Raw genomic sequence first — 27,095 nt, 5'->3', positions numbered from 1 at the left:
GCAGGGCTTCCCTGGTGGCGCAGTAGTTAAGAGTCCGCCTGCCAGTGCAGAAGACAGGGGTTCGAGCCCTGGTCCGGGAAGATCCCACATGCCGCAGAGCAACTAAACCTGTGCATCACAGCTGCTGAGCCTGTGCTCTAGAGCCCGCGAGCCACAGCTACTGAGCCTGCGTGCCACAACTACTGAAGCCTGCGTGCCACAACTACTGAAGCCCGCGTGCCTAGAGCCCAACTACTGAAGCCTGCGTGCCTAGAGCCCATGCTCCGCAACAAGAGAAGCCACCGCAATGAGAAGCCCGCACACCGCTCGCCGCAACTAGAGAAAGCCCACGTGCAGCAACGAAAACCCAACGCAGCCCCCCCAAAAAAAAAAAAAAAAAGCTAAGGAAAAAATGATAAAAAAAAAAAAAGAAAAAGAAAGAAAGAAGAGAGCATGGAACAAGAGTCAGAGACCTGGGCTCTGGTCCCACATCTGCCTCTGGCTGGGTAACTGGGCAAGTCCCTCTAGGGGAGAGGGATAAGGCTTGGGAGCTCTGGGCGCCCCTCCAGCTCTGACAATCCGTGTCCCGTGCCTCATCTTCTTCCCACTCGGTGCTGGGGAACCAGCCTTGCGTAATTAGTTGGGGTCTGCCCTTTAAACTGGTTCCTTATGCCAGCTGGTGCCTGAACCTCCACCCAGCCCCTGGCCCCTGATGAAGCACCTCCTTGGGAGGGGAGGGGAGTGGCAGCCTCAGGCACCATTTGTTGAAGGCGGTGACCCTACCCACTCAGTGTCAGGTGACCTCAGAGGCAGCATGTACAGGCTGACCAGGAGGGGGCCTCGTTCAAACAGGGACTGGCTGGGAGATAGTTAGCGGGACGCTGAAGCTGAGGTCAAAAAAGACGGAGAAGCCCTGAGGATCTTTAAGTGACACAAAGTCGGGATCAGGAGAAGCTATAGGATGGAGCCAACTTCGCTGGGACCCAAATCCAGGAAGCTGAGAACAGTTTTTACATTTTAAAGGTTTTAAAAAAAAAAAATTGTGATAGAGACCTACGTGTCCCACAAAACCTAAACTTACTCTCTGGCCCTTTACAGGAAAAGTTTGCCAACCCGTGGAATAGAGAAAGGAAAGCAGAGTGAAGGCAGGGTCTTCACCCTCCCAAGACTCACCTTTTAAGGAGGGGGAAAGCCAGCTACCATGAGGAGAGACCCACATGGGGAGGAACCATGGCCTCCCACCAAGAGCCAGTACCAACGTGCCAGCCACTTGAGCATGCCATCTTGGAAGCAGATCTTCCACCCCAGTCCAGCCTTTGGATGACGGCAGCCCAGGCCAGCGTGTGACTGTCATTTGTAAGCCCCAAAGCCAGAACTACCCAGCCGACTCTCGGCCAAACTGCTGTCCTATTGTGAGACAACACATGATACTTCTTGTTTTAAGCTGCTAGATTTGGGGGTAATGTGTTACACAGCCATCAATGACTAATACAAAGCCCGTCGGAAACGGATTAGGACCCTATGGTCCTTCCCCCACCATGTCCTCCGCCTGCCTTTCGTCTGTGGAAAAGCTTTAGCCAAACAAGTTTAATCAGAGAAGTGAGAAAAGACAGAAACAGAGGAAAGCAGTCAAAGGAGACCAAATAAAAATAGTCATTAAGCAAAGTCCAGGGCCTTTAGTTCCCCTCAGGGGCTATAGATAATATTCTGAGCCGTATCCTGTGAGCTGTCTTATAGAGACTGAAACTCCACCAGGTGGAAGAAGTTAACTACATGATGACCAGGCTGTAGCCGTGACATAAGCTGCCACAGTTCTGAGAACTGGCCTCAAAGAAATGGGAACAAACTGACCCTGGAACTAAAGACTAACTGTACCTAAAACAATCAAGATGATACTGATCCGACCACTGCATGACTGATTTCAAGATGACTGTCAGAGCTGACTGTGCTGTTTCTGCCTGTAGCCCCCTCCCTCTGTCTATGAAAGCTCTTGCCCCCTGATTGTCTGGTGGGGCTGTGGGGGGAGTCAGCCTTTGGACCCGCGTCTGCCCTCCTCCCACCCCCAGGTTTCCAGCCTCCAAAATAAAGCAAACTTTTCCTTTCCCCCAGCCTTGCCTCTTTACCGGCTTTAGAGCAACCGGTCCTACACTTTCGGTTACTCGACCCTCCAGGAAACTCACGTGATGTACTCCTCGCAGATCTTGCGGAAGTGATCACGCTCTGGGTCACAGCGCAGGTCGTCGTAGAGCTTGTTGATGAGGATAGAGGCCAGCATTCGGGTGTTGTCCGTCAGGGGCAAGCAGGACGGCAGATCTGGAACCTGCCCCACTACCTTCAGGATCTTCCTCAGGCCTGCAGGACAGACAGCAGCAAGTGTCAGACGCTTGCCGGGCTCTGTCCTCACAAACGCTCCTTCACGCTTAGTCCTGTTTTATCACCAGAGCTCTGCGGCCCTCCTTTAGGCAGCACGTAGCTTATCCAGCGTGAAGGGCACTGGGATGGGGCCAGGAGAGCCAGGTTCTACCCCTGACTGCCCCTACCTGAGCAATCAGCCTCCCGCTATGGGCTTCTGTTTTCAACATTTACGAAGTCAGGACTAGTTGATCTCAGACGACTCTACCAGTGCTAACATTCTGTGGGTTGATGTATAATCTTCCTCAAATACTATTTTATGCTCTCTTTTCCCCAGGCTTCCGTTTCTTTTTTTGTAAAATGGGAACAATACTACCTTCCTTATAGAGTTTGAGGATTCAGTGAGATCATGTATGGAAACTGCCTAGTGCCATTCCAGGCACATCATGACACTCAATAAATATTTATTATTTGTTTAGTAACTATAACATTTACTATTTATGGTTATTATCCCTTCTCTTCTCTTCTGTTGAAGAAACTTCAATGACTTCCTATTACCCACCAGGCTAATTCAACCATTAAGTGTTTGTTGAATAAGTGAATGAATAAACAACCACCTTTTAGGTACTGGCTACCAAAATAAAAGACAATCCTGATATCAAAAAGCTCACAATACAGGGAAGGGAAGACAGATGTATAAAGATTACAATAAGCTGTAAATAAGGACAGAACAGTGATACTGCAGATGGTGAGATTCACTCCAACAAAGCAAGAGGTTCAAGTTATGTGGAGCACGTACTATGTGCCAAGAACTTTCTATGCGTTATCTCATTTAATCCTAACGTTGACCCTACTGGTTAGTATGAATCATTATCACCATCGATCAGAGCAGAAAACCAAGACATGGAGAAGCCAAGTAACTTGCCACGTAATCTGGCAAGTGACATAGCAGCAGCCCTCTCCCAGCAATGTCTGATTTCAAAGCCCACGATGTTAACTGTTAACACTACACTGCTTTGGGGACAATAGCTTGATTTCAGAGCCAGGTTGTAGAGGTTGGCTAGGAGCTGGTCAGAGCTTGGGTGGTGGGACAGGTAAACGGGAGGGGGAACATCCTAGGTAAACATTGGGAGGCATGAAACTCTGGATGTGGCAGGGAATTAAAAGTGCCTGGCATGTATATGCATAGCCGATTCATTCTGCTGTACAGCAGAAACTAACACAACATTGTAAAGCAACTATAGTCCAGTAAAAATTAATTAAAAAAATGTAAAGATCGAAAATAAAAGTGCCTGGCAGTACATTTTGTGCTGTGCATTTTAACACACACACAAACGCACTGGGAGGGCTGGACAGTCATTGGAAGGGGCCTGAGGAACCCACCCAAAGCCCCCAGCCTGGCTCTCAAAGGCCTTCATCAAATGCACCTGCCCTACCTCCCCAGCCTCACCCCCTACCCTTCCCTTCCACTCTGCCCTTGCCTTGAGCATCTCATTCTCTTCTGCTAGAACACTCTGCACCTCCTCCTTGTCCATGTCTGCCCCTCCCTGAACCCAAAAACTTACTTCAGGCTTGATGTCCTGGTGGCTCCCCTACCCTGCCTGGTGGCGCCCCTACCTAGGTCTTCAGCCCAGTTTTCAGATATTGCTCCCCACCCCCCGATCCTATAAACCGTGTGGTTGGGCCTAAATCCTAGCGCAGAGAGAAGTCGATTGTCAATGCCCAGGCTTTGTAATACATGCAGAGAAGACCAGAACTGGGATGGGGGGGAGGGTGTTGAGAGGGGGAGGGTTAAAGCACTAGAGTAATTTGTTCAAGTCTAAGCACTTACACATGAACTTTGCTGAGATCTGTGAAAACCAAACAGGGAAAGTGCTGTATCAAAAGAGACTAAAGGTAAAGCTGCTAAAAGCTGACTTGAACCTTTTAGAACAAGGTCTGGTCTATATGTCATTATACCTGTGGGAGAATTTATCACAGCAGATCATAAAGCCACAGGTATGATTCTTGAACAGTTGAACAAGGTGATTTAGGAGAGGGGTGATGCCCTGGAGCTGACAAATTTAGTGACTATCTCCTGGCACATTGTTACTGGACTTTGTATAAGGTACACAGGTGCCATTTCTCCCTCTGGAAGGCCTGTATTTTGCCATCCTGAGACTTCAGGAACGTTACCCCTTGTTGGTGGAGTCTTGCTTGGGTTTTTTTGGCACTTACCTCGCTTGTCAGGAAACTCCGCCCAGATGTGTTTGAGTGTGTTCTGAGTGTGTTCAGGCCCTGAATTCAGAGCCTCGACCTACGCCTTCACCAGCCCCCTGGTGGATCCTAGTATGCTAATGACTTCCTGGCTTTTCAGTTGGAAATGAAGACTTCTCCCAGACAAGAGCTGCACCCCTTCCACCTTCTGCTGGTTGCCTGGTACCCTGGTGCCCACTGGAAAGGCTGGCATGAGCCCCAGACCCTCCCACCTCCTCACCGTTATCCACCACATAGATGGTGCGTGAGTTGTCGTGAATGGCGAGGTCCTTCCTGGGGACGTTCTTGTTGAGCAGGTTCAGGGCCTGATCCCTGCCCTGGCCAGACACCTTCTTACTGACCAGCATGTCAAGCAGGTGGTTGGTGATCTGCCTCAGGTCCTTCTTGGTGTCTGAGGAAGGAGAGGACAGGGGTAAATAGAGAGGACCAGGACGTCTCAGGTATGTAGGACCAGGGATGTTAGAGGCTTCTGGAAGGACTCTGGAAGTATCGAATCCACTGCTTCCCAGATTTTGGAATTTCCCAGGAGAGTATAGTATCTCACTCCAAAAAAGGGAGGGAGATCTCTAGACAACACCCCCAAGGGGTCCTCCAGCGCTCTGAACACTGACTTCTATGGCAGCCCATTCCATTCTTGAACAGTCTGGTTCTTAGAAAGTTCTTCACTCCCAGGCAACGATGGGCAGGGATCCAAAGGTGCTTCATGCAGTTTTTTTTTTAAATGTATTTATTTATTATTTTTGGCTGTGCTGGGTCTTTGTTGCTGTGCGTGGGCTTCTCACTGTGGTGGCTTCTCTTGTTGCACAGCACGGGCTCTAGGCGCACAGGCTTCAGTAGTTGTGGCTCGTGGGCTCTAGAGCACAGGCTCAGTAGTTGTGGCTCACGGGCTTAGTTGCTCCGCGGCATGGGGGATCTTCCCGGACCAGGGCTCGAACCTGTGTCCCCTGCATCGGCAGGCAGATTCTTAACCACTGTGCCACCAGGGAAGTCCGCTTCGTGCAGTTTTTTTTTTTTTTTTTTTTTTTTTTTTTTGCTGTAGGCGGGCCTCTCACTGTTGTGGCCTCTCCCCTTGTGGAGCACAGGCTCCGGACGCGCAGGCTCAGCGGCCATGGTTCACGGGCCTAGCCGCTCCGCGGCATGTGGGATCTTCCCAGACCGGGGCACGAACCCATGTCCCCTGCATCGGCAGGCGGACTCTCAACCACTGCGCCACCAGGGAAGCCCTTCGTGCAGTTTTTAATACACTGATTTAATAAACTGTTTTCCAGAAAGGAAATTGACACTCCTTTATAGACATTTTACTCCCCGCAGATTCAGTCATGCTGGGAGCCTGAAATTCAAGCCTTTGCCTGGGATGCCAGGTCTTCCCTGCCCACTGGGGATCTTAAAGGCAAATGCCTCCTCCTGCTTTTGCCGTCTGAACTCTCTGGAACTTGGAGATTTTTGTCCTCATTCTAGATTGTAGCCCAAAGGCAAGCAGGCAAGCAGGTAGAAAAGGAAAGATCTCCAAGCCATGTTATATAAATAAATGATGAAGGAATGGGGCTCTCTAACTGGTGAAGGAAAGACACAAATGTACATGATAGCTTGTCTTCAGATAAAAGTATGTCATGAGCGTGAGATAACAGACTTATTCTGTGAGATTCCACAGGGCAGAACTGGGACCAGAAGTGAGTGGGATTACAAGGGGACAGATTTGAAATCAATATATGGAAGAATTCTTCAGCAGAGATGTCCAACAGCTCACTCCCTCCAGAGGAAGTCGTGGCCCCCACTGAACCACACCTCTCAGTATTCCTTCTCTTGGGGAGTCCCCTCCCACACTGGCCCTGGATTGCTCATATGACCTTACGGCACACTCAGAGGCTTAAAAAGCACTTACACATTGGGGCTTGTCCATTCAAAATGCAGCCACCATGTTACATAGAAACCCAAGCTGCCCACCAGAGAGGCTACAAGGAGTAAAACCAAGATACCCTGGCCAGCATCTTCAGTTAACCACCAGCCATCCGAGTGAAGCCATATTGGACCCTCCAATAATTCTAGTGCAGAAAAGGATCCTTACCATAGTAAGTCAGAACCACATCAAGAATTCAAGACTCCAAGTGGGTTAATTACTAATATGCAAAGAGCTCTTAGGAATCAATAAGAAAAACACTGATACTCCAACAGAGGAAATAGATAACAACATGAACAAACCATTTGAAGACAAATCCAAATGGCTAATAAGGATAAGGAAAAATAATGTCTAATTTGTAAATTTTAAAAATTCAAACAGATAATTATTACCTACTGAATAGGAAAATATCTGAATCTGGTGAGAATGATTTGAGGCTGGAACTCTTATCACTTGGTGAGAGTAGAAACTGATGCACCCTCTCAAAAGGAGTTCGAAAGTAAGGTAGTGAAAGAGCTTTAGTTATGTTCACAGCATTTGACTTAGTACTCCCATTTCTAGGAATTTGTTCCAAGAAAATAATCACAAATGCAAACATAGGTTTATGTTAAGAATGGCTACTGAAGTGTTTTTTATAAGTATGAAATTAAAGCCAATCTAAATCAACAATATAGAGCTGATTGATGAATTATGATATATCCATACAGTGGCATGTAATGAAATTATTTAAGATCAAGCTTTCTGAGTTAACCTGCTTCTGTGACCTTCCCAGCCAGAGCAGGAAGTTCTAAAATGATGTCTAGGACCTGGATATACAGGAAGAAGCCTGAGTTTGTATGTGCATATATGCAGGAATGAGACAAATGTTAAATTAATAATTATTCAAGTAAAAAGGAATCCTCTTTAAGAATATTAAACGGTATGCAATAGTAATATAATACTCAGAAAGGAGAAAAACACAAAAATTTCCATAGCTGAATCCCAACTTTGTTAAATAGATATTTATATGGAGGGATAGAAGAAAGAATGGAAGGGGGACTTCCCTGGTGGCACAGTGGTTAAGAATCCGCCTGCCAATGCAGGGGATGTGGGTTCGATCCCTGGTCCGGGATGATCCCACATGCCGCGGAGCAACTAAGCCCATGCGCCACAACTACTGAGCCTGCACTCTAGAGCCCGTGAGCCACAACTACTGAAGCCCACGTGCCTAGAGCCCATGCTTCGCAACAGGAGAAGCCAGGCAATGAAAAGCCCGCGCACTGCAATGAAGAGTAGCCCCCGCTCGCAGCAACTAGAGAAAGCCCTCGCGCAGCAATGAAGACCTAACGCAGGCCCAGAAAATAATTAATTAATTAATTTAAAAATAAATAAAATACTTTATAGAGAAAAGAAAAAAGACTGGAAGGATACACATGGCAGTGATAGTAGTGGTTATCTGGAGGGGTGATTACAGGTTGTTGGGATTTTTTTCATCTTTACATATTTCTAAAATTTTCCACATTTCTCCATAAGCCCCTGTTACTTTTAAAAATTGTTGTAAAGCATGCATAAAATAAAATTTACCATTTTAACCATTTTAAAGTATGCAGTTCAGTGGCATTAAGCACATAAACACCATTGTGCAACCAGCACCACAATCCATCCACAGAACTTTTTTCACCTTGCAGAACTGAAGCTCTATCCCATCAAACAGTTCCTTATTTCCTCCTCCCCCGCCCCTGGCAACCATCATTCTACTTTCTGTTTCTATGAGTTTGACTGTTTTAGAAATCACATATACATGGAATCATGCAGTATTTGTCTTGTTGTGACTGGCTTATTTCATTTAACATAATGTCCTCGATGTTCTCCATGTCACAGCATGTGTCAGAATTTCCTGCCTTTTTAAGGCCGAACAATACTCCACTGTATAGATGGACACCACATTTTGTTTCTCTATTCATCCCTCGATGGACACTTGGGATGCTTCCACCTTTTAGCTGTTGTAAATTATGCGGCTGTGCCTCTGTTACTTTTATCATCAGAAAATAAATGTAAAAATATAACCAGGCCACCTCCACATGCACGGAACGCCCAGTCTAAGGTGTTAACTGACACTTCCTTGCCTCCACCCCCTTGAACCAAGGCTGAAAACTGTCTCCTACCCAGAACCAGGGCCTCTTCCTTCCCTCGATGCTCTCGCTTGTCCTCCCCAGACAGAGCGTCGATGATGGCCTGGAGCAGGTTGCAGACGGTCAGAGGCAGCTCTTCATTCTCCACGGCCATGAGGCTGCAGATTCGGTCTATCCGGACTGCGTGGAGAATCGCTGTGGCCTAGACGCCCCCAGCAAGGAGCACAGTCAGCTGGCTGCCCTCCCCTTCCAGCTGCCTTGCAGGTTAGGGAGTGGGTGATAGCTGCCCCGTGCAGTAGGGACAGAAGACCAGGCAGCCAACGCCTCATGGGACCCGTGGCCTGGGAAGGCCCTTGACACAAGCCATGCCCCTTTCCAGAGGGGTAGAGCTGCTCCATCCAATACAGTGGCCACTCGCCACCGGGGAGGCATTGAACTCGTGTAATGCAGCGAGTTCACACTAAGATGTGCTTGTGAGGTAAAATGCACACTGGATTTTGAAGAGTTAGTATGAAAAACTGTAAACTATCAGAACCTTTGCATTCAGCTCTTCCACATAAACCACTTTCAAGAAACTTATCTTTGTTTAGTCAGACCCATTCCCAGCTCAAAGAAAAAATAAGAGGATCAATCTCTGTTGAATCTGGGGCCATACAACCAAGGTTGAGGGGAGACACTTCAGACGTTGTATCAGGGTCTATCCATGCCAGCCACGCCCTGCCCACAGGTCAATGCCAGGTCCTCAGACAGGCAGCTCTCCGTGCCACAAACCCTGCCCCTGCCCTCACCCTGGCTCGGTGGCCACTACACATGCCCGACAGGGTCCGTACTGCAGCCAACATCAGCTCAGGCCTCTTAGTGTCCAAAAGCTGCAGCAACAGGGCCACACCGTTGTTCTGGAAGATCCTCTCAGCCCCTGCTTCCTCACGGCTGAGGACAATGAGGTTGTTGGCCGCCTGAAGGAGGGAGGAAACAATGAAGGTCATGAGGGAAGTCTGGCTGCAGAGGCCTTGGCCATGAGCCAAGCGCAGGGGCTGGTGCAAGGACTAGGTCTTCAAAACATCTTTATATTCTTTTGCCCTATAATCCTACTCGTGGGAACATAGCCCAAGAATATAATTCAAAACAAGAAACAGAGTAACTTGCAATAAAGACCAACTGGATGAAATATATTGCAGCCATTAAAGTCATAAATGAAAAGACTCAGAAGAAGCTTGGAAAAAACATTGGTAAGCAGAAACAGAATCACAGGTTCACTCTGATTGCACTTACGGTAAAATAAACCTGTGTATATATGCTTGTGGATAAGGACTTTAAAAAGGTAGGGAAATGTTAAATTAATTAAACAAGGAGGTGGCTTCAGTGCCTAAGCGACTAAGTAAGCAAACCCAAACCACACTTGGCTGTACAGCAGAAATTAACACAACATTGCAAATCAACTATACTTCAATTTAAAAAAACACAAAACAAAGCAAAACCTAACCCTGTATTGCCTCAAGTTTAAGAAATTGAACCTTAAGGATGACCAATCACAAATAGCTAACGAGCCTTTCCCAAATAATGCAACTGCTTCAGCTATAGCCAATCAAATAATTCTCATGTTTTGCTTCCACCTCTTTTCTATAAAAGTCTTTTTCCTAGCTCCTGTCGGTGGAGTACCCCTAACCACTTCTGTTTTCACGCTGCCCAATTCAAACAGATTTTGCTCAAATAAATTCTTAGAATTTTTATATGTCTCAGTTTATCTGCTAACAGAAGTGAAGTGATTTCACATGGGAAATTATTTTTCCATTAGAAATGTTCTTCGAATATGGTTTTGGCATTGTTTGTTCGTTTATCTGTTTAGGGAAATCTGAAGTTGCAGGGGGTTCTCAGGAAGGTTGAAGGTTGTGGGCAGAGAGAGCACAAGATGGATTTGAAAGCCCTGGGTTTGAGTGCTGATTCTGCCACATGCTAGCTGTGTGACCTTGGGCAAGTCATAGCACCTCTCTGGGCCCCAGATTCCTGTCTGTAAAAATAGACAGTTGAGCTGGGTTTTCAAGTGTCTTCCCACCCTAAAGCCTTCCACCTTGAGGATATATATACAGTCATCCCTCAGTATCCACAGGGGATTTCTTCCAGGACCCCCGCGGATAACAAAATCCACAGATGCTCAAGTCCCTTATATAAAATGGCGTAGTACAGTTGGCCCTCCTTAACCACAGGCAACCAACTGAGGATCGAAATTCCTTAAAAGGCCCCAGATCTGGAGAGGAGACCTTGAACAGGACCTGAGACCCTGGGGTTGGGCAAAGAACTCCTGAGGCAGGAAAAGGAGGAGGTAGACAAATAGGTAGGGAGGCTGATTAGAGAATTCCAGGCAAGCACGAGCTGAACCGTCATCGCTCTGTCAGTCAAGGGCTTTGTGCTTCTCGAACCACTTTTATCTATAACGACTCAAGTCCTCATAAGAGTTTGCTATAAACGATAGCTGTATACTATATGGACTTATTGACCATTAAACTAACAAAAATTCCCCAGGCATTGTCTGCCAAGTTCTTATAAATATTCAGATATTCTTTTTTTTTCCTCTGAAGGACTAGAAACATTTTATTTTTTAAATTTTATTTAATTATTTATTTGGTTGCACCGGGTCTTAGTTGTGGCAGGGGGGTTCCTTAGTTGGGGCTCACCGACTTATTAGTTGCGGCACATGGGCTCCTTAGTTGTGGCATGCGAACTCTTTTAGTTGTGGCACGCATGTGGGATCTAGTTCCCTGACCAGGGATTGAACCCAGGCACCCTGCGTTGGGAGCGCAGTCTTTTTTTTTTTTTTTTTTTTTGCTGTATGCGGGCCTCTCACTGTTGTGGCCTCTCCCGTTGCGGAGCACAGGCTCCGGACGCGCAGGCTCAGCGGCCATGGCTCACGGGCCCAGCCGCTCCGCGGCATATGGGATCCTCCCAGACCGGGGCACGAACCCGTATCCCCTGCATCGGCAGGCGGACTCTCAACCACTGCGCCACCAGGGAGGCCCGGGAGCGCAGTCTTAACCACTGGACCACTAGGGAAGTCCCTAGAAACATTTTAAAAATGCAGCAAATTTGGCTAAGAGGATGGTATTCGGAATAAAGATTTTCATATTTCAGAATGACTTGTTGCAATGTTTTGAAATGGAATAAAACATTATTTTAATGTGTCATTGTTTCTCAGGGCCAAAAGTAGGGTGAGGCAAGAAAGACACCTTGGGTGCAAAATTTATGGGGCACCAAAAACCTCTGTAATCAAGATAAATGCGATGCATTTAATAAATTTAATAAATTTGTATGTAATATGTAAATAAGTTTAATAAATTTGTAAATGCAATGCATTTAATAAATTTGTATTTAATGCAATGTTTTAAAATATCAAAATCAGGGGCTTCCCTGGTGGCGCAGTGGTTGAGGGTCCTCCTGCCGATGCAGGGGACATGGGTTCATGCCCCAGTCCGGGAGGATCCCACATGCCGCGGAGCGACTGGGCCCGTGAGCCATGGCCGCTGAGCCTGCGCGTCCGGAGCCTGCGCTCTGCAACGGGAGAGCCCACAACAGTGAGAGGCCTGTGTAACGCAAAAAAAAAAAATCAATTTTGTTTACTTTCTCCAAGGAGCCTCCTCCCTGGCCTGCAACCTGTCGGCGGCGTTACCGCCCAGACACAGGAGTAGAGTCTGCAGCGGAAGTACAGTTACCTGGCAGGTCCCAAGAGCACCCGCTGCCGGCCCAGCACCCACCTTCTCCAGCTTATCAGCTTCACTGTTTCCGTCCAGGAGAATCTCAAACATATTCTGTACCCTCGAGTCTGTGGAGAACTGCACACGGAGCTGAGGAGAGAGGAGGGAGTGGGGAAGAAGGCAGGCAGGGGTCCCTGTCATTCCAGTCGGCATAAAGTTCATCTCAATTAATAGTTTCCTGTCTCCCTCCATCATTTATTCATTCAACAAACACTTACTGAACAACTACTACAAGTCAGACACTGTATAGAATGGAGAACAAAGTCAAGTCCTTGCCCCACAAAGCTGACAGTCTAGTTACATTTGCCATCCCATTTGGTCTTCACAAGTCTTGGAAGGCAAAGGATCATCACCCCAGTTTTGAAGTCTAGTAAACAATTAGCTATTAGACATTTTAATATGGGCTAAAGGGCTTCCCTGGTGGCGCAGTGGTTAAGAATCCTCCTGCCAATGCAGGGGACACGGAGTCAAGCCCTGGTCCGGAAGATCCCACATGCCGCGGATCAACTAAGCCTGTGCGCCACAACTACTGAGCCTGCGCTCTAGAGCCCGTGAGCCACAACTGCTGAAGCCCGTGCACCTAGAGCCCATGCTCCGCAGCAAGAGAAGCCACCGCAGTGAGAAGCCCGCGCGCCACAGAGAAGAGTAGCCCCCGCTCGCCGCAACTAGAGAAAGCCCGCGCGCAGCAACGAAGACCCAACGCAGCCAAAAATAAATAAAATAAATTAAAAAATATATATATGGGCTAAAACAGAAATATATCTTCAGGGTCGGAAACCTGAAGCAGTTTCTAAGTACCTTTTCAAGCAAATTAAAACCGTTATTTTTGAATGTCTCATCCCTCACTCTCCCAACCCCAGTGCTCTGAAGCTTTCATGAAGTGACCGAACCAATCCATCGTCCCCCATCTTGCAAGCTCCGTCTGCACCTTTCACTGCTGTTTTCTGCTGGTCTACGGTGCCACCTATTTCCATCACTCCTTAGTCTGTATTTTTTTTTTTTTCCGGTATGCGGGCCTCTCACTGTTGTGGCCTCTCCTGTTGCGGAGCACAGGCTCCGGACACGCAGGCTCAGCAGCCATGGCTCACGGGCCCAGCCGCTCCGCGGCATGTGGGATCTTCCCGGACCGGGGCACGAACCCATGTCCCCTGCATCGGCAGGCGGACTCTCAACTGCGCCACCAGGGAAACCCCTTAGTCTGTATTTTGTCAGCCCTTGAGTCTGCACTCTGGACAGTACGACGTGGTCCCACCATGGGGCTGTCCCAGGCACAAAGAAGTTACTGTGTCTTGGAGCAAGGAGCTGTGTGATCAGTTACCTTCCCGCTCTTACAGTGGGGAAAGCAACACCCCAAGGGGTCCCTCAGAAAATTGGTAGCTAAGCCAGTACTAGGGTGCAGGATTCCTCATCTCTGGTCCAAGTTCTCCCGACCCCACTCCACTTGCCTAGAAAAGATTCCCTGTTCCTACTGGTTCCTGGCTGTCCTCCATTCCCCAGCAATACCCTTCCCCCAGTTCCTAGGTTTCTCCTGCTGCCTTTGTCCTCCCAGAGAGGAAGATCATGGTGCAGACATACTGAGTTGCAATTTTTTAAAAAGCCTCCATCTGGAATTTAAAAGACTGTTGTTCGGGCTTCCCTGGTGGCGCAGTGGTTGAGAGTCCGCCTGCCGATGCAGGGGACACGGGTTCGTGCCCCGATCCCGGAAGATCCCACGTGCCGCGGAGCGGCTGGGCCCGCGAGCCATGGCCGCGGAGCCTGTGTGTCCGGAGCCTGTGCTCCGCAACGGGAGAGGCCGCAGCGGTGAGAGGCCCGCGTACAGCAAAAAAAAAAAAAAAAAAAAAAAAAAAAACTTATAAAAAAAGACTGTTGTTCTAGTCCTGGCTGGCTTGCACCCTCGAACAAGCATCACGACATCTCTGATCACTCACCCAACGGTGTGGAGGTAGGCCAGCCCTGCCTGATGTCCTGCTCCCCTAACTGGTCCCTACTAGGAATGGGGAGAGGCAGCCAAGGCTTATGTGCAAGGGTCCGGCTCACCTTCTCCTGGATGCTGGTGTTGAGCCTCCTCAGCGTCTCCTGGAAGTTCTGGTTCTGTGGCTCCAGGGTGGCACAGCATTGCACATCCTTGAAGGCCTGGGCCAACTTCCCCAGGTGCTCCAGTGCCTGGCATCGCCGATACAGAGCCTTGATGTCCGAGGAGTTGATGTCGATGGCTAGCAAGGGGGACAGGCAAGGCCTCAGGGGGCCGAGCTACAGACCACCTTCCCCTCCCCCACCGCTGCCCCCAACTGCAGGGCTTCTGTGCCTTCCTTGGAGAGTATGCATCCGTGTGCACTATCTGGTCCAAGGCTCCCTTTTGTTAGGGAGGCGGTAAGAATTACAGTCTCATGGTTGGAAGGGAGCTTAAGGGTCATCTTGTCTAATTCCTGACTCTCCAGTCTCGGCTCAGTGATCCCTGCCAAAGGCTCATCCAGCTGGTGCTTGCATACCTCTAGCAGTACGGGAGCTCCTTCCTTCTCAAGGCAGACAGCTCCTTCGGAGAGCCCTTCCCTCCTCCCACCTGAAACATATCTTCCTGTAAGTTTGCCCTTTTGTCTTGAGTCTAGCCCTGGAACACGTGAGATGAAATCCAATCCTTCTTCCTCATGACGGCCTTTAAGGTATTTGAAGGCAGCTCCCTGTCCCACCTGGGAGTTCCTTCTCTGAGCTAAGTATTGCCACTTCCCTGCTCTTCACAGGACGTGTTTCCAGTCCCCTTTCCAGCTGGGTCCCTCCCTTCTGAACTCACTCCAGACTATCTCTGTTTCTCCTAAAAAAAAGTGACCAAATCAAACCCCAACACAGACCTATGCAGAGGAGAATCTCCTTCATTCTGCATATTATAGCTCTAAAAATACAGCCAGGAGAAGTGTTCCCATTTTGATCGTGCTCTTAAGCCTAAGTTCTCTCAGAACTTGAGGCACTCCGTGGCCAGCGTTGACGTATGTTTATTCCTCCTAGTGTCTGTGGAATGAAATAGTGCCTCCGTCTTCCCCTCAGGAAGCCCGGTCCCCACAGAGTGGACCAGGCTGATGCCCTGGTTATGGGAACCAGCCCTCTCCCCCCGCCATCCCATAGGAACATCTCCAAACTTCCAACAAACTGGCTGTGTCCTTACCGTGACAAAAGGATTTCTGGAAGCCACCTTCTAAGCAAAGAAGCTGCCCCAGCATATTTAACATGTAAAAATGTGACTTAGGGATGGCTTTTCTGAAGCTCTCCTTTCACATAAGGATGGTATATCTGAAGCCCCACCTACAATGCCCAGGATGACGTTTATACACTCGGTCATCCCGGCGAGTGTTGAGAGCCTCTTGGACTAAACAGGGATGCAGAAGGGGAGGGAGGGAGGGCAAGGTCCGAGTGAGGGGGGCTCACCTCTCGAGGCATCTGAAGCCGCCTGAACATAGCTCTCCTGAGAAACGGGGAAGGAGGAAACTTGGTTAATGTGGGCCCGACACAGTGACAGCCAGAGAGGGTCCCCGAGGCGAGGAGAGAGGGCTCGCTGGCAGCTGCCACTGCCAGAGGCCAGGGGAGCGCCCCTCACTGGGCATGGAAAAGTGGACGAGCTTTGGCATCAGGCAAACTCGGGTCTGAACCCAGCTCTGCTGCTAACTACCTGGAGATCTTGGGGAAGTTACTGAGCCCTCCTCTGAGTCTTGAGTTTGTTATCTGCGATATGGGCATGGAAGCAGCAGCGACCTCCTGGTCTGCGGTTGAAATGCCACAAAATAACCTATGAAAAGCCCCTGTCATGATGCCACTTCCCATGAGGCTGCTTCCCGCGGGATGAGAACTAGCTCCATGGATGAATTTCTGTCTCCCAGAGGAGTGGGTCAGGCAATGGGTACCAGAAAGCAGTGGGAGGCGCCCTTCTCCAACCTGAGGGGTCCAGTGAGAGTGCTGGGATGATGGGCGTGCCCGTCAGGAGTGGGGGGCCGCCTCCACACCCCTGCATCCCAGCCCTGGCCCTCAGCTCCCTGCCCCGCTTCATCCCAGACCGTTTTCAGGCCACAGGCTGCCCGGTTCCGATAGAGCGTGGCCAGGAGGGCCTTATCCTTGGTCAGCTTCAGGGCTTGGCTATAGCTCCTCGCTGCGGCCTTGTAGTCCTGGCGCTGGAAATGCCGGTTGCCCTCCTCCTTCAGCTGCACTGCTTCTGCCTCGGCCATCTGCGGGGACAGGATGAGCTCCGTCTGGCCGGCCCCTCCCTCCAGACCCGGGGCTGGGTTCCTGGCCTGAGGTCTGGAGCACCAGGTGCCCCATCGACCAGGAGGGGAGGGGAGGATGCTGCCTGCAACGGACCCACCCGGAGCGCCCGCGAATCCTTTGCCCAGAAGGACATCACAGCATTTGCTCGGAGCGTGGCCCGAGTCGAGAGGGGGTCTCAGAGACCCTGTTCCTAGGGAGTTCTGCTCAATAGTATATAACAACCTAAATGGGAAAAGAATCTGAAAAAAGAATAGATCCATGTATATGCAGAACTGAATCACTTTGCTGTACACCTGAAGCTAAGGCAACATTGTTAACCAATTCTACTCCAATATAAAATTAAAAAAACAAATTCCCTCTTCCTCCCTCTCTCTCCCTCCCAGCTAGACACACCAAGGGCCTGAGTTCTCACTGCAGGCCTGAACCTTTCTGGGTCCCCCTTCTCCCTCCCCAGTCCAAGGAACTCTCCAGGCCAGCTCACTTTCTCACAAGGACAGTGTTCTTGGTCTGTGCTCCCCGGGGTGCTGCTCCCGTGCGTGTGAACCCCCAGCCAGCGTCCGCCTGCCCCTCCTAGCCCCACCCCAGGAGACTTTATCAGCCCTGCCAGTGGCTCCAGACCATATTTGGCCACAGGGGCAGGTGCCCCTGGAGTCTGTCACTGATACTCAGGGCCCTCCCCCTCCCCAGACTGGACAGTCATGACCACGTGGAGGTTCTGACTAACTCCTGCCCCAGTACCCCACTCAGGGGCGGTCCTGGGGACTCGGGCACTCATACCCCAAAGAGTGAGAGAAAGATCCAGAGGGACGGGAACCCCCCAGCACCCCCTCCCTCCCTTGGCACGGCTCTAATGCCGCTTGTCCACCTCCATCCCAGATAAACAGCCTCCTCTCCCCTCCCCCCCACCACTGTTATTTTGGGAGCAGGGTGACAGCTGAGGGGCTGGCAGACTTGGACACACACAGCAGCTGCCCAGGTCCCAGACCAACTGGAGACATCCAGAAATGCCCTTCTGGAGGGAGGAGGGAAGACGAAGGAGGAATGTTCCTTCCCCTCTTCCCCTTGGCCACAACTCCCCTACCCCTTCCACCTGTTGAAAATGTCCTCGCTTTTCAGAGAGACCCATGGACTTGCTGTCTCACTTTGGTGGAAGTGGGTTGTTTCTTTGTTCCACTCTGCACATCTTCTGTGGTTCCTCCCCGTCTGTATGGAGTGGCTATATTCAGCTGCTCTCTCCCATCAGACTGGGAGCTCCCAGAGGACGGGCTCTGTTCATCCCCCACCAGAGTGAAGTCTTCTCCCACATCAAGAGCTGGGGCAACCTGGGAATTCCCTGAGACCAAGAACTGTGCCCCCTAACTGACTGGGACTTGCGGAGTCCCCCTCAGCAGAAGGGGGTCTTCCTGGGACAAGAGCTATGTATTCACTAAAAACTGTGAATCAGGGACTTCCCTGGCAGTCCAGTGGTTAAGGCTCTGTGCTCCCACTGCAGGGGGCACGGGTTTGATCCCTGTTTGAGGAACTAAGATTCTGCATGCTGCTCCACGCGGCCAAAAAACAAAAACAAACAAACAAACAAAAACCCCAAAACTGTGAATCACTATGTTGTGCACCTGAAACTTATGTACCTCAATGTTAAAATTTTAATTAAATTGAAAATTTTTAATTAAAAAAAAGAACAACTATGTATTCATCACCAGAGAGGGTCTCCCCTGGGGCAGGAATTGTTTCTCCTCATCCGACTGAGGGTTCCTAAGAGAAATTTATGAGGTTGTCCCTACTTGGATTCAGAATTCTCCCGCATTTCTGTGTCTCTGAGCCTGGGCTGTGGGCACCCTCCCAGAGGGCAAGAATAGCATCTCATGCAGTTTGTTTTCCTCTGGCACAGAGCCTGGAAGAATCAGTGCCCAATGCATGTTCCTAAATGAATGAATGAATGAATCAAGGCTTTGTGCTGATGCTTTGCTTCACTTACCACCATTCTGTCATCCTCTCCCCTATATCTTCAAACTGAGAAAGATACTGCAGGAAAAAAAGCCCAGGTGGGATCACTCACACTAGATTCTGCTCTTAGCTCTGTGACCTTGAAAACACAGCTCTGTGACTTTGGACAAGTTCTACTGCTCTGCTGGACACAAGATCCAGCCCTGATATATGTTTGTTGACCGAATAAACGAATGAATGGATGGGTGAATTCCCTGCCCCCAACCCCGGGGCTCCTTTGTGGGCGGCTCTCTGTAGCAGTGATATAATATGGTAAAGGATCCTGCCATTGGCAGAGAGAGATCCAAGGGACCCTAGATTCAAATCCTGATTCAGTAATTCATTCCACAAGCATTTCTTAAGCATTTGCTATGTGCCAGAAACTGTGAATGATTATGGAAGCAGAGAACATTCATGGGGGTAAGGATTTGTGTCTATTTTCACTTACATATCCCAAGTGTCTGCAACAGTGCGTGGTATGTCGTAGGTGGTCAATAATATCTGTTGAATGAATGGATGAAAGACTTCCATGGATCTGTGATTTCTGAAGAATACCAAGGTGTTTTGAAATCAGGAAACATGACATTGTTTCAGAGAAGGTTTCCCTGAGTAAATGATTGAATGAGTTAATGTACATAGAGATCCTAGAACAGTGTCTGACAGAGACCTTTGTTAAATGATTGAGTGGATATTTAAGGCAAGACCTGAAGAATGAGGAACTGTTCCTGTATGTATTCATCAGCTCAGGCTGCCACAGCAAAATACCACAACTGGGTGGCTTAAACAACAAAAATTTTTTATTCTCACAATGCTGGTGGCTAGAAGCCTAAGATCAAGGTGCCATCATTAGGGTTGGTTTCTGGTGAAACTTCACTTCCTGGCTTGTAGACAGCCACCTTCTGCGGTGTATTCACGCAGCCTCCTCCCTGTGTGAGAGCAAAGAGAGGTGTGGGACGGCAGGGGGAGAGCACGTGGGAGCTGTTGTTTCTCCTCTTCTTTTTTTTTTTTTTTTTGCTGTACGCGGGCCTCTACAGGCTCCAGACACGCAGGCTCAGCGGCCATGGCTCACAGGCCCAGCCGCCCCGCGGCATGTGGGATCCTCCCGGACCGGGGCACGAACCCGTGTCCCCTGCATCGGCAGGCGGACTCTCAACCACTGCGCCACCAGGGAAGCCCTCTCCTCTTCTTATAAGGACACCAGTCCTATCAAATTTGGATTCCATCTTTATGACCTCAACGTAACCTTTATTACATCCTTATAGAGTCTATCTCCAAATACAGTCACACTGGGGGTTAGGGCTTCAACATATGAATTGGGGGTGTGTGCGCACAGGTCTGTACCAGTTCCAGAAAACATCATGGGCAAAAGCACTTGGAAGATCTAAGAAATAGCCAGAAAGATTTGATCTTAAAGTGAGAGGAGTGGCTGGAGAAGTAAGGCTGAGTGGACCATTATAAGGAGTCTGATTTTTTCCTGCCTGTAATGGGAGCCATTGTAGGGTTTTAGGACAGAAAGTAACAGACCAGAGTTTTGGTTTGAAACGGTCACTCTGGTTGCTGTGTGGAGAACGCACAGGAGGAGGCAGGGTAGAGACAGGGAGGCAAGTGAAGAGGCTATTGTAGGGACCACGGTTGACTCAGCAGAGTGTGACAGTGGAGGTGGAGAGAACAGATTCTAGACAGGTTCATGAGGCAGCATTCGCAGAGCCTGAGACTCCCTGGATGCAGAGGGGAGAGAGAGCAAGACAGCGAGAAAGAGAGAGAAAGAGAGAGAGAGAGGAGCTGACAGGAAGATCCCAGGTTTCCGGTAAGAGCGCTCCTGGTCCGACTCTGCTTTAGTTCCTCATCTGTAACATGGGGTGAAAAGAGTTGTGAGGATTAAATGAGTTACATATGTAAAGCACTTAGAACAATGCCTGATACATTGATATCGTTATCATTATCATTATCATTATTGCTCTACACTGTTGAAAATGTAAGAATTTTTTGCTTCTGTACGCATCAAGTATTATTAATTTATTTGATCCATTTATTTGAGGCCAGGCGCGGCGCGACACTTCCCCTCCGCAACACCAGAGGGCGATGTGGCGGATTGCAGCACCGCTGGACCACCGGGGCGGCGCTCCGTCCCGCCGGAGTTTTCCCCTCCACGTGGGGACGCAGGATGGCGGCGGTGGTGGCGGTGGGTGGGCCTGTGTGGGGGCGGGGGCGCCGCGGCTGGGCGCTCGGGCCGGGGTCCCCGAGGCCGGAGGGAGGCGGAAGTGGGGGCCCTTCGGTCCGGGCGGCGTGCATGACGGCCGCCGCGCTTGTCCGCACAGGACGAGGCGGCGACGCGCGACGTGCAGCGACTGCTAGTGCAGTTCCAGGATGAGGGCGGGCAGCTGCTGGGCTCCCCGTTCGACGTGCCCGTGGACATCACCCCGGACAAGCTGCAGCTCGTGTGCAACGCGCTGCTGGCCCAGGTGAGCGGCGGGCCTGGCGACCCCGCGTCTTCTCCGCCGGGCGGAGGGCGGGCGGCGCTGCCCTGGTCGGGGACGCAGGGGATCAGGAGACCGAAGGTCTCGGGTACATCCCCACTCTCCCACAGGGGTGATAACATCCCGGCGGTGCCATCTGCCTTGGGGAGGGTCGGAAGATGTGATCAGCGTGAGAGCGCTTTACGCGCCCACCATCGGGAGTTCACCCGTGGAGAGAGACCGCGTTTTGAACGCATTGGGTGCATCGTAACAATGATTCCTTGTCACAGCTCCTCATTATATTCCCATTGTTATTAATATCCCCATTTTACAGTGCTCCTGAGACCATTCAGTTATTTGTATGGCGCTGCGCAGTAGGTGGTAGATTGGGAGTTGGAAGCCAAGTGTCAGATTCAAAACTCATGCTCTCCTAAGCCGGTGTTTATCAGATGCTGCCCTCTATTGAAGAGTGGGAGGCTGTTTAAAAATGCAATACCTGGACCCCACCCAAGACTCACCACACCAGACCGTGGGGTGAAGCAGAGGGTCTACCTTTTTCAGTCAGCTTTTTGGATGCTTCTTACATATTATGCAGCATGGTCTGGTGGTTTAGAAAACGCTGCATAATGCTATATGCTAACCCTAATCCTGGACTTTAGTTTTCTTTCTGAAGAAACTGAATTAGGCATTAGCAATAGGATGTTGCGTTAATCAGTTAGTTGCTCTGAGCCTCAGTTTTTTTCATCTATCAATATTAATGCCTCCTTCCCAGGATGGTTGTGAGATTCAGATATAGGATTTTGAAGTGGTGTGTAAGTGTCTTGCAGTCGCTCTTTAAGGATTAAAAAGGTCTTGCTGAATGGGGAATGATGGGGGAAACCCAAGCAGGGTGGCTTGAAAAGTAGGAAGCGTTGCCTGCCCACAGCTCACGGAGGGTGGGGGTCCCTGGTGGAGGCGGCCTTGCCCATCCTTTGATGGGGGGGGGTTCTCTTTTCTGTTGTCCTCCAGGAGGATCCCCTGCCGCTGGCTTTCTATGTCCATGATGCCGAGATCATCTCGTCCCTGGGGAGGACACTGGAGTCACAGGCGGTGGAGACAGAGAAGGTCCTTGACATCGTCTACCAGCCCCAGGCTATCTTCAGGGTTCGCGCTGTGACCCGCTGCACCAGCTCCTTGGAGGGTCACAGCGAGGCAGTCATTTGTGTGGCCTTTAGCCCTACAGGAAAGTAAGGACAGCTGCAGAGTCATTGAGGAGAGTGTGGGTGCAGCTGCTGGCGGGGTGGGGGGGACTCCCAAGTGATGCTCAATGGGGCCTCTGGATGCCCACCCTAGACCCAAGCTCTGGGCTCAGGTTGCAAGTGAGGGACTTCCCCGGTGGAGTTTGGTCCCCAAAGGTCAAGGATACCTGCCTTGGAAGAGCCCTTCCCGGACTTGACCTCAGGAGGTCTGAGCTGCAAGCTCCCCTCTGCCCCTTTCTAGCCACGTGACCTGGGCAAGTCACTTAACCTCTCTCTCAGTTAGTTGTTCACCTGAGAAGTAGGGTTTATTTGCTTCTCACAATCCTATGAGGATAGTAAGAAGCTTTAAATCTGGTTATGACTGTGGCCATTCCTTTTAAGAAGGACAAGGAGAGGAATGGCCTCCTGGGGTCTTCTCCCAGATGGCATCGGTGTTATATTTCTCCTTCTCAGAAGAGAAAATTCCAGTCCCAGATTCTGTTCCCAGAAGATGATTGACTAGGCAGCAGGAATGTACGTGTGCAGTGTTTCCGGTGTGCCCCACCCCTTGTCCTCACTGCAGAGGTCAGGTGGGCTCTCTTCCTCCCCAGGTACCTGGCCAGTGGCTCTGGAGACACTACTGTGCGCTTCTGGGATCTCAGCACTGAGACACCACATTTCACGTGCCAGGGTCAGTACCCAGTGACCCACTTAGGGGGTTTTAACGCAGGGGCGGGTGGCTGATTCACTCAGCTCTTTAGTTCCTGAGGAGGAGAGGAGGCCCAGAGCACATTCCAGCCCCTTGACATCCAGTTAGTGGCTGCCTGTTGCTAGGTAGAGACCTTACCCTTGAGCCCCGCCAGCCACTTACAAACAAGCAGAGACTGGACGGAAGAGTCAGCGTGGGGTTGTGGGCAGGGGCTAACTGCCTGGTAGCAAGGAGAGCCAGGCTTAAATCCAGTCTCTGCCCTAGTGGTTCTCAAACTCGAACGTGCATCAGAATCACCTGGAGGGCTTGTTAAAATATAGATTTCTGGGTCCCACCCCCAGAATTTTGTCTCCTTAGGTCTGGGGTGTGGCCTGAAATTTGTGTTTCAAGTTCCCAGGCATTGCTGATGCTGCCGGCCTGGGGACCTCACACTAGCTGGGTGATCTTGTAGGTAGGCCTTGCTTCCTTTCTAAGCTTTGGTTTTCTCATCTGGAGAATGGGGATGATACTTCTTGCTTTGCCCCATACTCTAGAGCTGTCATGAGAACTGTAGGACTGATGTGTGTGAAAGAACTTTATATCCTTATGTAGCACATAAGGAACTACTAGAAAGTGGCAGTGTTATCTGTGCGGCGAGATGCACGGCCCTAGCACTTGGGAAGGATTCTGCCTTTGCCTAGGAAGCCTCATCTCTTCTGTTCGATCGTTCAATCATTCAGCAGCTAGCTAAGGAGTTTCTGCAGCGTGCCAGGCATTGCTAGGCAACGGGGATAAAGAAAGGTGTGGTCCCCCTTTCTCCCCCACTGCTTTCTTAGGACACAGACACTGGGTCCTTAGCATATCCTGGTCCCCAGACGGCAAGAAGCTGGCTTCAGGCTGCAAGAATGGCCAGGTAGATGGGGGTCAGGGTAATTAGGCAGGGATTCTGGGGCTCCCTTCCTGCGAGATGGGTCAGAATCAGGTTCTGGGGTCTTTGGGGAGGGGTGAGCGGGGGCGATGGGCGGGGGACCCTTGGTGGGACCAGGGGAAGGGTGGGGAGGGTTACTTTCGATGAGCTGCTGTCCTTCAGGTTCTCCTGTGGGACCCAAGCACAGGGAAGCAAGTGGGCAGGACCCTTGCCGGCCACAGCAAGTGGATCACAGCCCTGAGCTGGGAGCCCCTCCATGCGTGAGTGACACTGACAGCTGGGTGAATGAGGAGCCAGGGCTTCAAAGCCGTAGCCCTCCCCTGCTTGGAGGAGTCTTATGTGAGGGGACGGGGTAGGCAGTCTGACCGGCAGTGACAGCGTGGCAGGCAGTGGGGAAGGTCTTCGGCACCTGTGTTGCGCGGGCGGGGCGGGGCGGGGGGAGGGCAGTGGTGCTCATCACGGGGCCTGAGAGCCACCTTGCAGCGCAGCCAGATCTTGGGGTCAGGAAGCTGTCGAGACATTATCCCTGGTCTTTGCGCTGGGGCTCGGGAGGCAGTGTTGGAAGACAGGCGTCGCCAGGTCAGAAGTGAGGACACGTCTCCCTTTCTTCCCAGCAACCCCGAGTGCCGCTACGTGGCCAGCAGCTCCAAGGACGGCAGCGTGCGGGTCTGGGACACGGCTGCGGGCCGCTGTGAGCGCATCCTCACTGGGCACACACAGTCAGTCACGTGTCTCCGGTGGGGAGGGGACGGGCTTCTCTACTCCGCCTCCCAGGACCGCACCATCAAAGTCTGGAGGGCTCATGATGTAAGAGCTGGGAGAGGCCCGGAACCAGCCTGGGGAAATCTTGGGCCAGGGAGGTTGACCACTGTTTCCTGGGTGGTTGGGGAAGTGCTTCGGGAACGGGGGTCTTATTATAGCGGAGGTTCCAGGACCCCTTAGCACGGCCAGGCTCTGGAAATTTCCTGCTGTAGGAAGCCTATTTAGGTTTATCGAACCTGCCGTATCCCAAACTTATTTGACCAGAGCCCTTTTTTGTGACATTTCCCTTCTGTGAAACATATTTCCAGAAACAGTGCTCTGGGCTGGTACCCTTATTTTACAGATGAGGAGAGACTTGAGTCCAGAGGGGTGATTTGATTCAGATCACAGTGAATGAGGGCCCTGCTTCTGAGTCCCACCGTGCCCATCTTCTGGGGCTGATGTGGGGGTGCATGTTCCCAGGGGCGGAGACTGCTCTGTGTGTGTCTGACCCGTCTCCCTTCGCCCTAGGGTGTGCTGTGCCGGACTCTGCAAGGCCATAGCCACTGGGTGAACACCATGGCCCTCAGCACCGACTACGCCCTGCGCACGGGGGCCTTTGACCCAGCTGAGGCCTCAGTTAACGCCCAGGATCTCCGAGGGTCCTGTGAGTGAGCGGGGGTGGGGAGAAGGAGCCAGTTCTCAAGCTTCACATGCGAGAGGCGGACCTAGGCTGGGGGGGCGGGGACTTGCTCTTTGTGTTGGATTTTCTCATCAGCCTAGTTCCTTCTCTCCTTCTCTCCTGGACACAGTGCAGGAGTTAAAGGAGGGAGCTCTGAGCCGCTACAGCCTCGTGCGGGTGAGTATCTGCCGGCACCACCAGCTCTGTGCGCCTCTCCTCGTCCCCAAAACACTGCAGACGCTCAGGCCCTTCTCCTTTGTAGCCCCAGCTCAGACGTACCTTTTCTGGAAAGTTCTTCCTGATAATCCTTGCTTACAATCCTAAAAACCATAATGTGCTGGGGATCATTTTATTTCATTTTGTTTTGTTTGTTCATCTGTTTATTTGCAATCCTCAGGTACCTCTCTCTTTTATTTTATTTGGTTTCAGTAACACATTCACATGGTCTAAGGTTCAAGGAAAACAAAAAGGGGAATTCCCTGGTGGTCCAGTGGTTAGGACTCGGCGCTCTCACTGCCAAGGGCCCGGGGTTCGATCCCTGGTCGGGGAACTAAGGTCCTGCATGCTGCACGGCATGGCCCAAAAAATTAAAAAAAATTTTTTAAATGCAGAGAACACAAAGCAGTAGGGGCCATTATAGATGGTGGAAAGTCTCTCCTCTCTGTTGCACCTTCATCCGTGCCTTCTGGAAGCATCCAGTGCTACCAGTGTCTTGTGTCTCCTTCCAGAGACGTCATATATATACATACACATATATGTGTACACTACACACAGTACGGATACACACGCGTATACAAGCCCACATGTAGAATCCTTCCCCTTTTTAGCACACCACTCTGTACCTTGCTTCTTCTTGTAATTATACGTCATAGAAATGGTCCCGTCCCGTGTGCAGGAAGTCTCCCTTTGGGGGAAGTCACCAGCCTCCTTTCTCCAGTCCTGGACTCCGTGCTGGTGTTGAGCCGTCGGTGGTGTGTTCGCTGCCGAGGGTGGGCTCTCCTCTCTGAGACCAGGTGCGCTTTGTGCCTCCCCAGGGCCGGGGCCCAGAGAGGCTGGTGTCTGGCTCCGATGACTTCACGCTGTTCCTGTGGTCCCCGGCGGAGGACAAGAAGCCCCTGGCACGGATGACGGGGCACCAGGCCCTCATCAACCAGGTGGTCTTCTCCGCGGACGCGCGCGTCCTCGCCAGCGCCTCCTTTGACAAGTCCATCAAGCTGTGGGATGGCAGGACGGGCAAGTGAGTGGCGGGCGTGGGGAGGGGAGGAGCGTCGCTGTCTTCCTCCGGAGGGAGCTTGGCCCTGGCAAGTGTTTGGATTTTCTGAGCCTCTTGTTTCCTCTTCTGAATGTGCAGACCCCCTACCTCTCTGCTTTGTTACAGGGATTAAATGAGGTGGTCCGTTTAGCACCATCACTAAGTGGGCGCTGAAAATGCTAGCTTCTTTCATATCTAGGGAGGGAAATGATGTTAAAGCTGGCCAAGGGAATTGCCTGGCGGTCCAGTGGTTAGGATTCTGTGCTCTCACTGCCAGGGATGCGATCCCTGGTCGGGGAGCTAAGATCCTGGAAGCCGTACGGCATGGCCCAAAAAAAAAAAAAAAAAAAGCTGGCCAAGGGCCGGGGATGCAGCACAAGTGTGGGTTTGTGGTCCAGTGTTTATCTGGCCCTCCTCAGAGTGAGGCAGTCCATCACCTGGGAGCTTTATGGAAATGCAGAACCTTGGGCCCCATCCCAGACCTTGGGGATCAGATGACCTGCATTTCAAGGTCACCTTTCAAGTCTGAGAAGCACTGCTATGACGAGGCACAGTGCCC

General features: G+C 50.8%; 2 protein-coding genes across 5 annotated transcripts in view; one reads left to right on the top strand and one right to left on the bottom strand.

The window, feature by feature from the left end:
- UNC45B (unc-45 myosin chaperone B) overlaps positions 1 to 16,549 on the bottom strand; it is a 30,024-nt gene extending 13,475 nt beyond the window's left edge. For all 3 annotated transcript variants that reach the window (XM_060080699.1, XM_060080700.1, XM_060080701.1), the window contains exons 1-8: positions 16,382 to 16,549; positions 15,759 to 15,795; positions 14,379 to 14,554; positions 12,342 to 12,431; positions 9,384 to 9,551; positions 8,629 to 8,797; positions 4,808 to 4,978; positions 2,160 to 2,331 (exon numbers count right to left, since the gene is read on the bottom strand). In XM_060080699.1, coding sequence (XP_059936682.1) covers positions 2,160 to 2,331; positions 4,808 to 4,978; positions 8,629 to 8,797; positions 9,384 to 9,551; positions 12,342 to 12,431; positions 14,379 to 14,554; positions 15,759 to 15,795; positions 16,382 to 16,549 — 1,151 coding nt within the window. The remainder of the gene's footprint in view (positions 1 to 2,159; positions 2,332 to 4,807; positions 4,979 to 8,628; positions 8,798 to 9,383; positions 9,552 to 12,341; positions 12,432 to 14,378; positions 14,555 to 15,758; positions 15,796 to 16,381) is intronic.
- NLE1 (notchless homolog 1) overlaps positions 1 to 27,095 on the top strand; it is a 67,116-nt gene that overhangs the window by 37,826 nt on the left and 2,195 nt on the right. For both annotated transcript variants that reach the window (XM_060080702.1, XM_060080703.1), the window contains 10 exons: positions 20,616 to 20,754; positions 20,891 to 21,034; positions 22,037 to 22,254; positions 22,857 to 22,936; positions 23,770 to 23,846; positions 24,024 to 24,121; positions 24,476 to 24,668; positions 25,134 to 25,269; positions 25,415 to 25,461; positions 26,319 to 26,521. In XM_060080702.1, coding sequence (XP_059936685.1) covers positions 20,616 to 20,754; positions 20,891 to 21,034; positions 22,037 to 22,254; positions 22,857 to 22,936; positions 23,770 to 23,846; positions 24,024 to 24,121; positions 24,476 to 24,668; positions 25,134 to 25,269; positions 25,415 to 25,461; positions 26,319 to 26,521 — 1,335 coding nt within the window. The remainder of the gene's footprint in view (positions 1 to 20,615; positions 20,755 to 20,890; positions 21,035 to 22,036; positions 22,255 to 22,856; positions 22,937 to 23,769; positions 23,847 to 24,023; positions 24,122 to 24,475; positions 24,669 to 25,133; positions 25,270 to 25,414; positions 25,462 to 26,318; positions 26,522 to 27,095) is intronic.

This window comes from Mesoplodon densirostris, chromosome 18 (genome assembly GCF_025265405.1).
Source record: "Mesoplodon densirostris isolate mMesDen1 chromosome 18, mMesDen1 primary haplotype, whole genome shotgun sequence".
NCBI lineage: Eukaryota > Metazoa > Chordata > Mammalia > Artiodactyla > Ziphiidae > Mesoplodon > Mesoplodon densirostris.
Note: the sequence above shows the minus strand (reverse complement) of the source record. Positions and strands in the feature narration are given on the sequence as shown.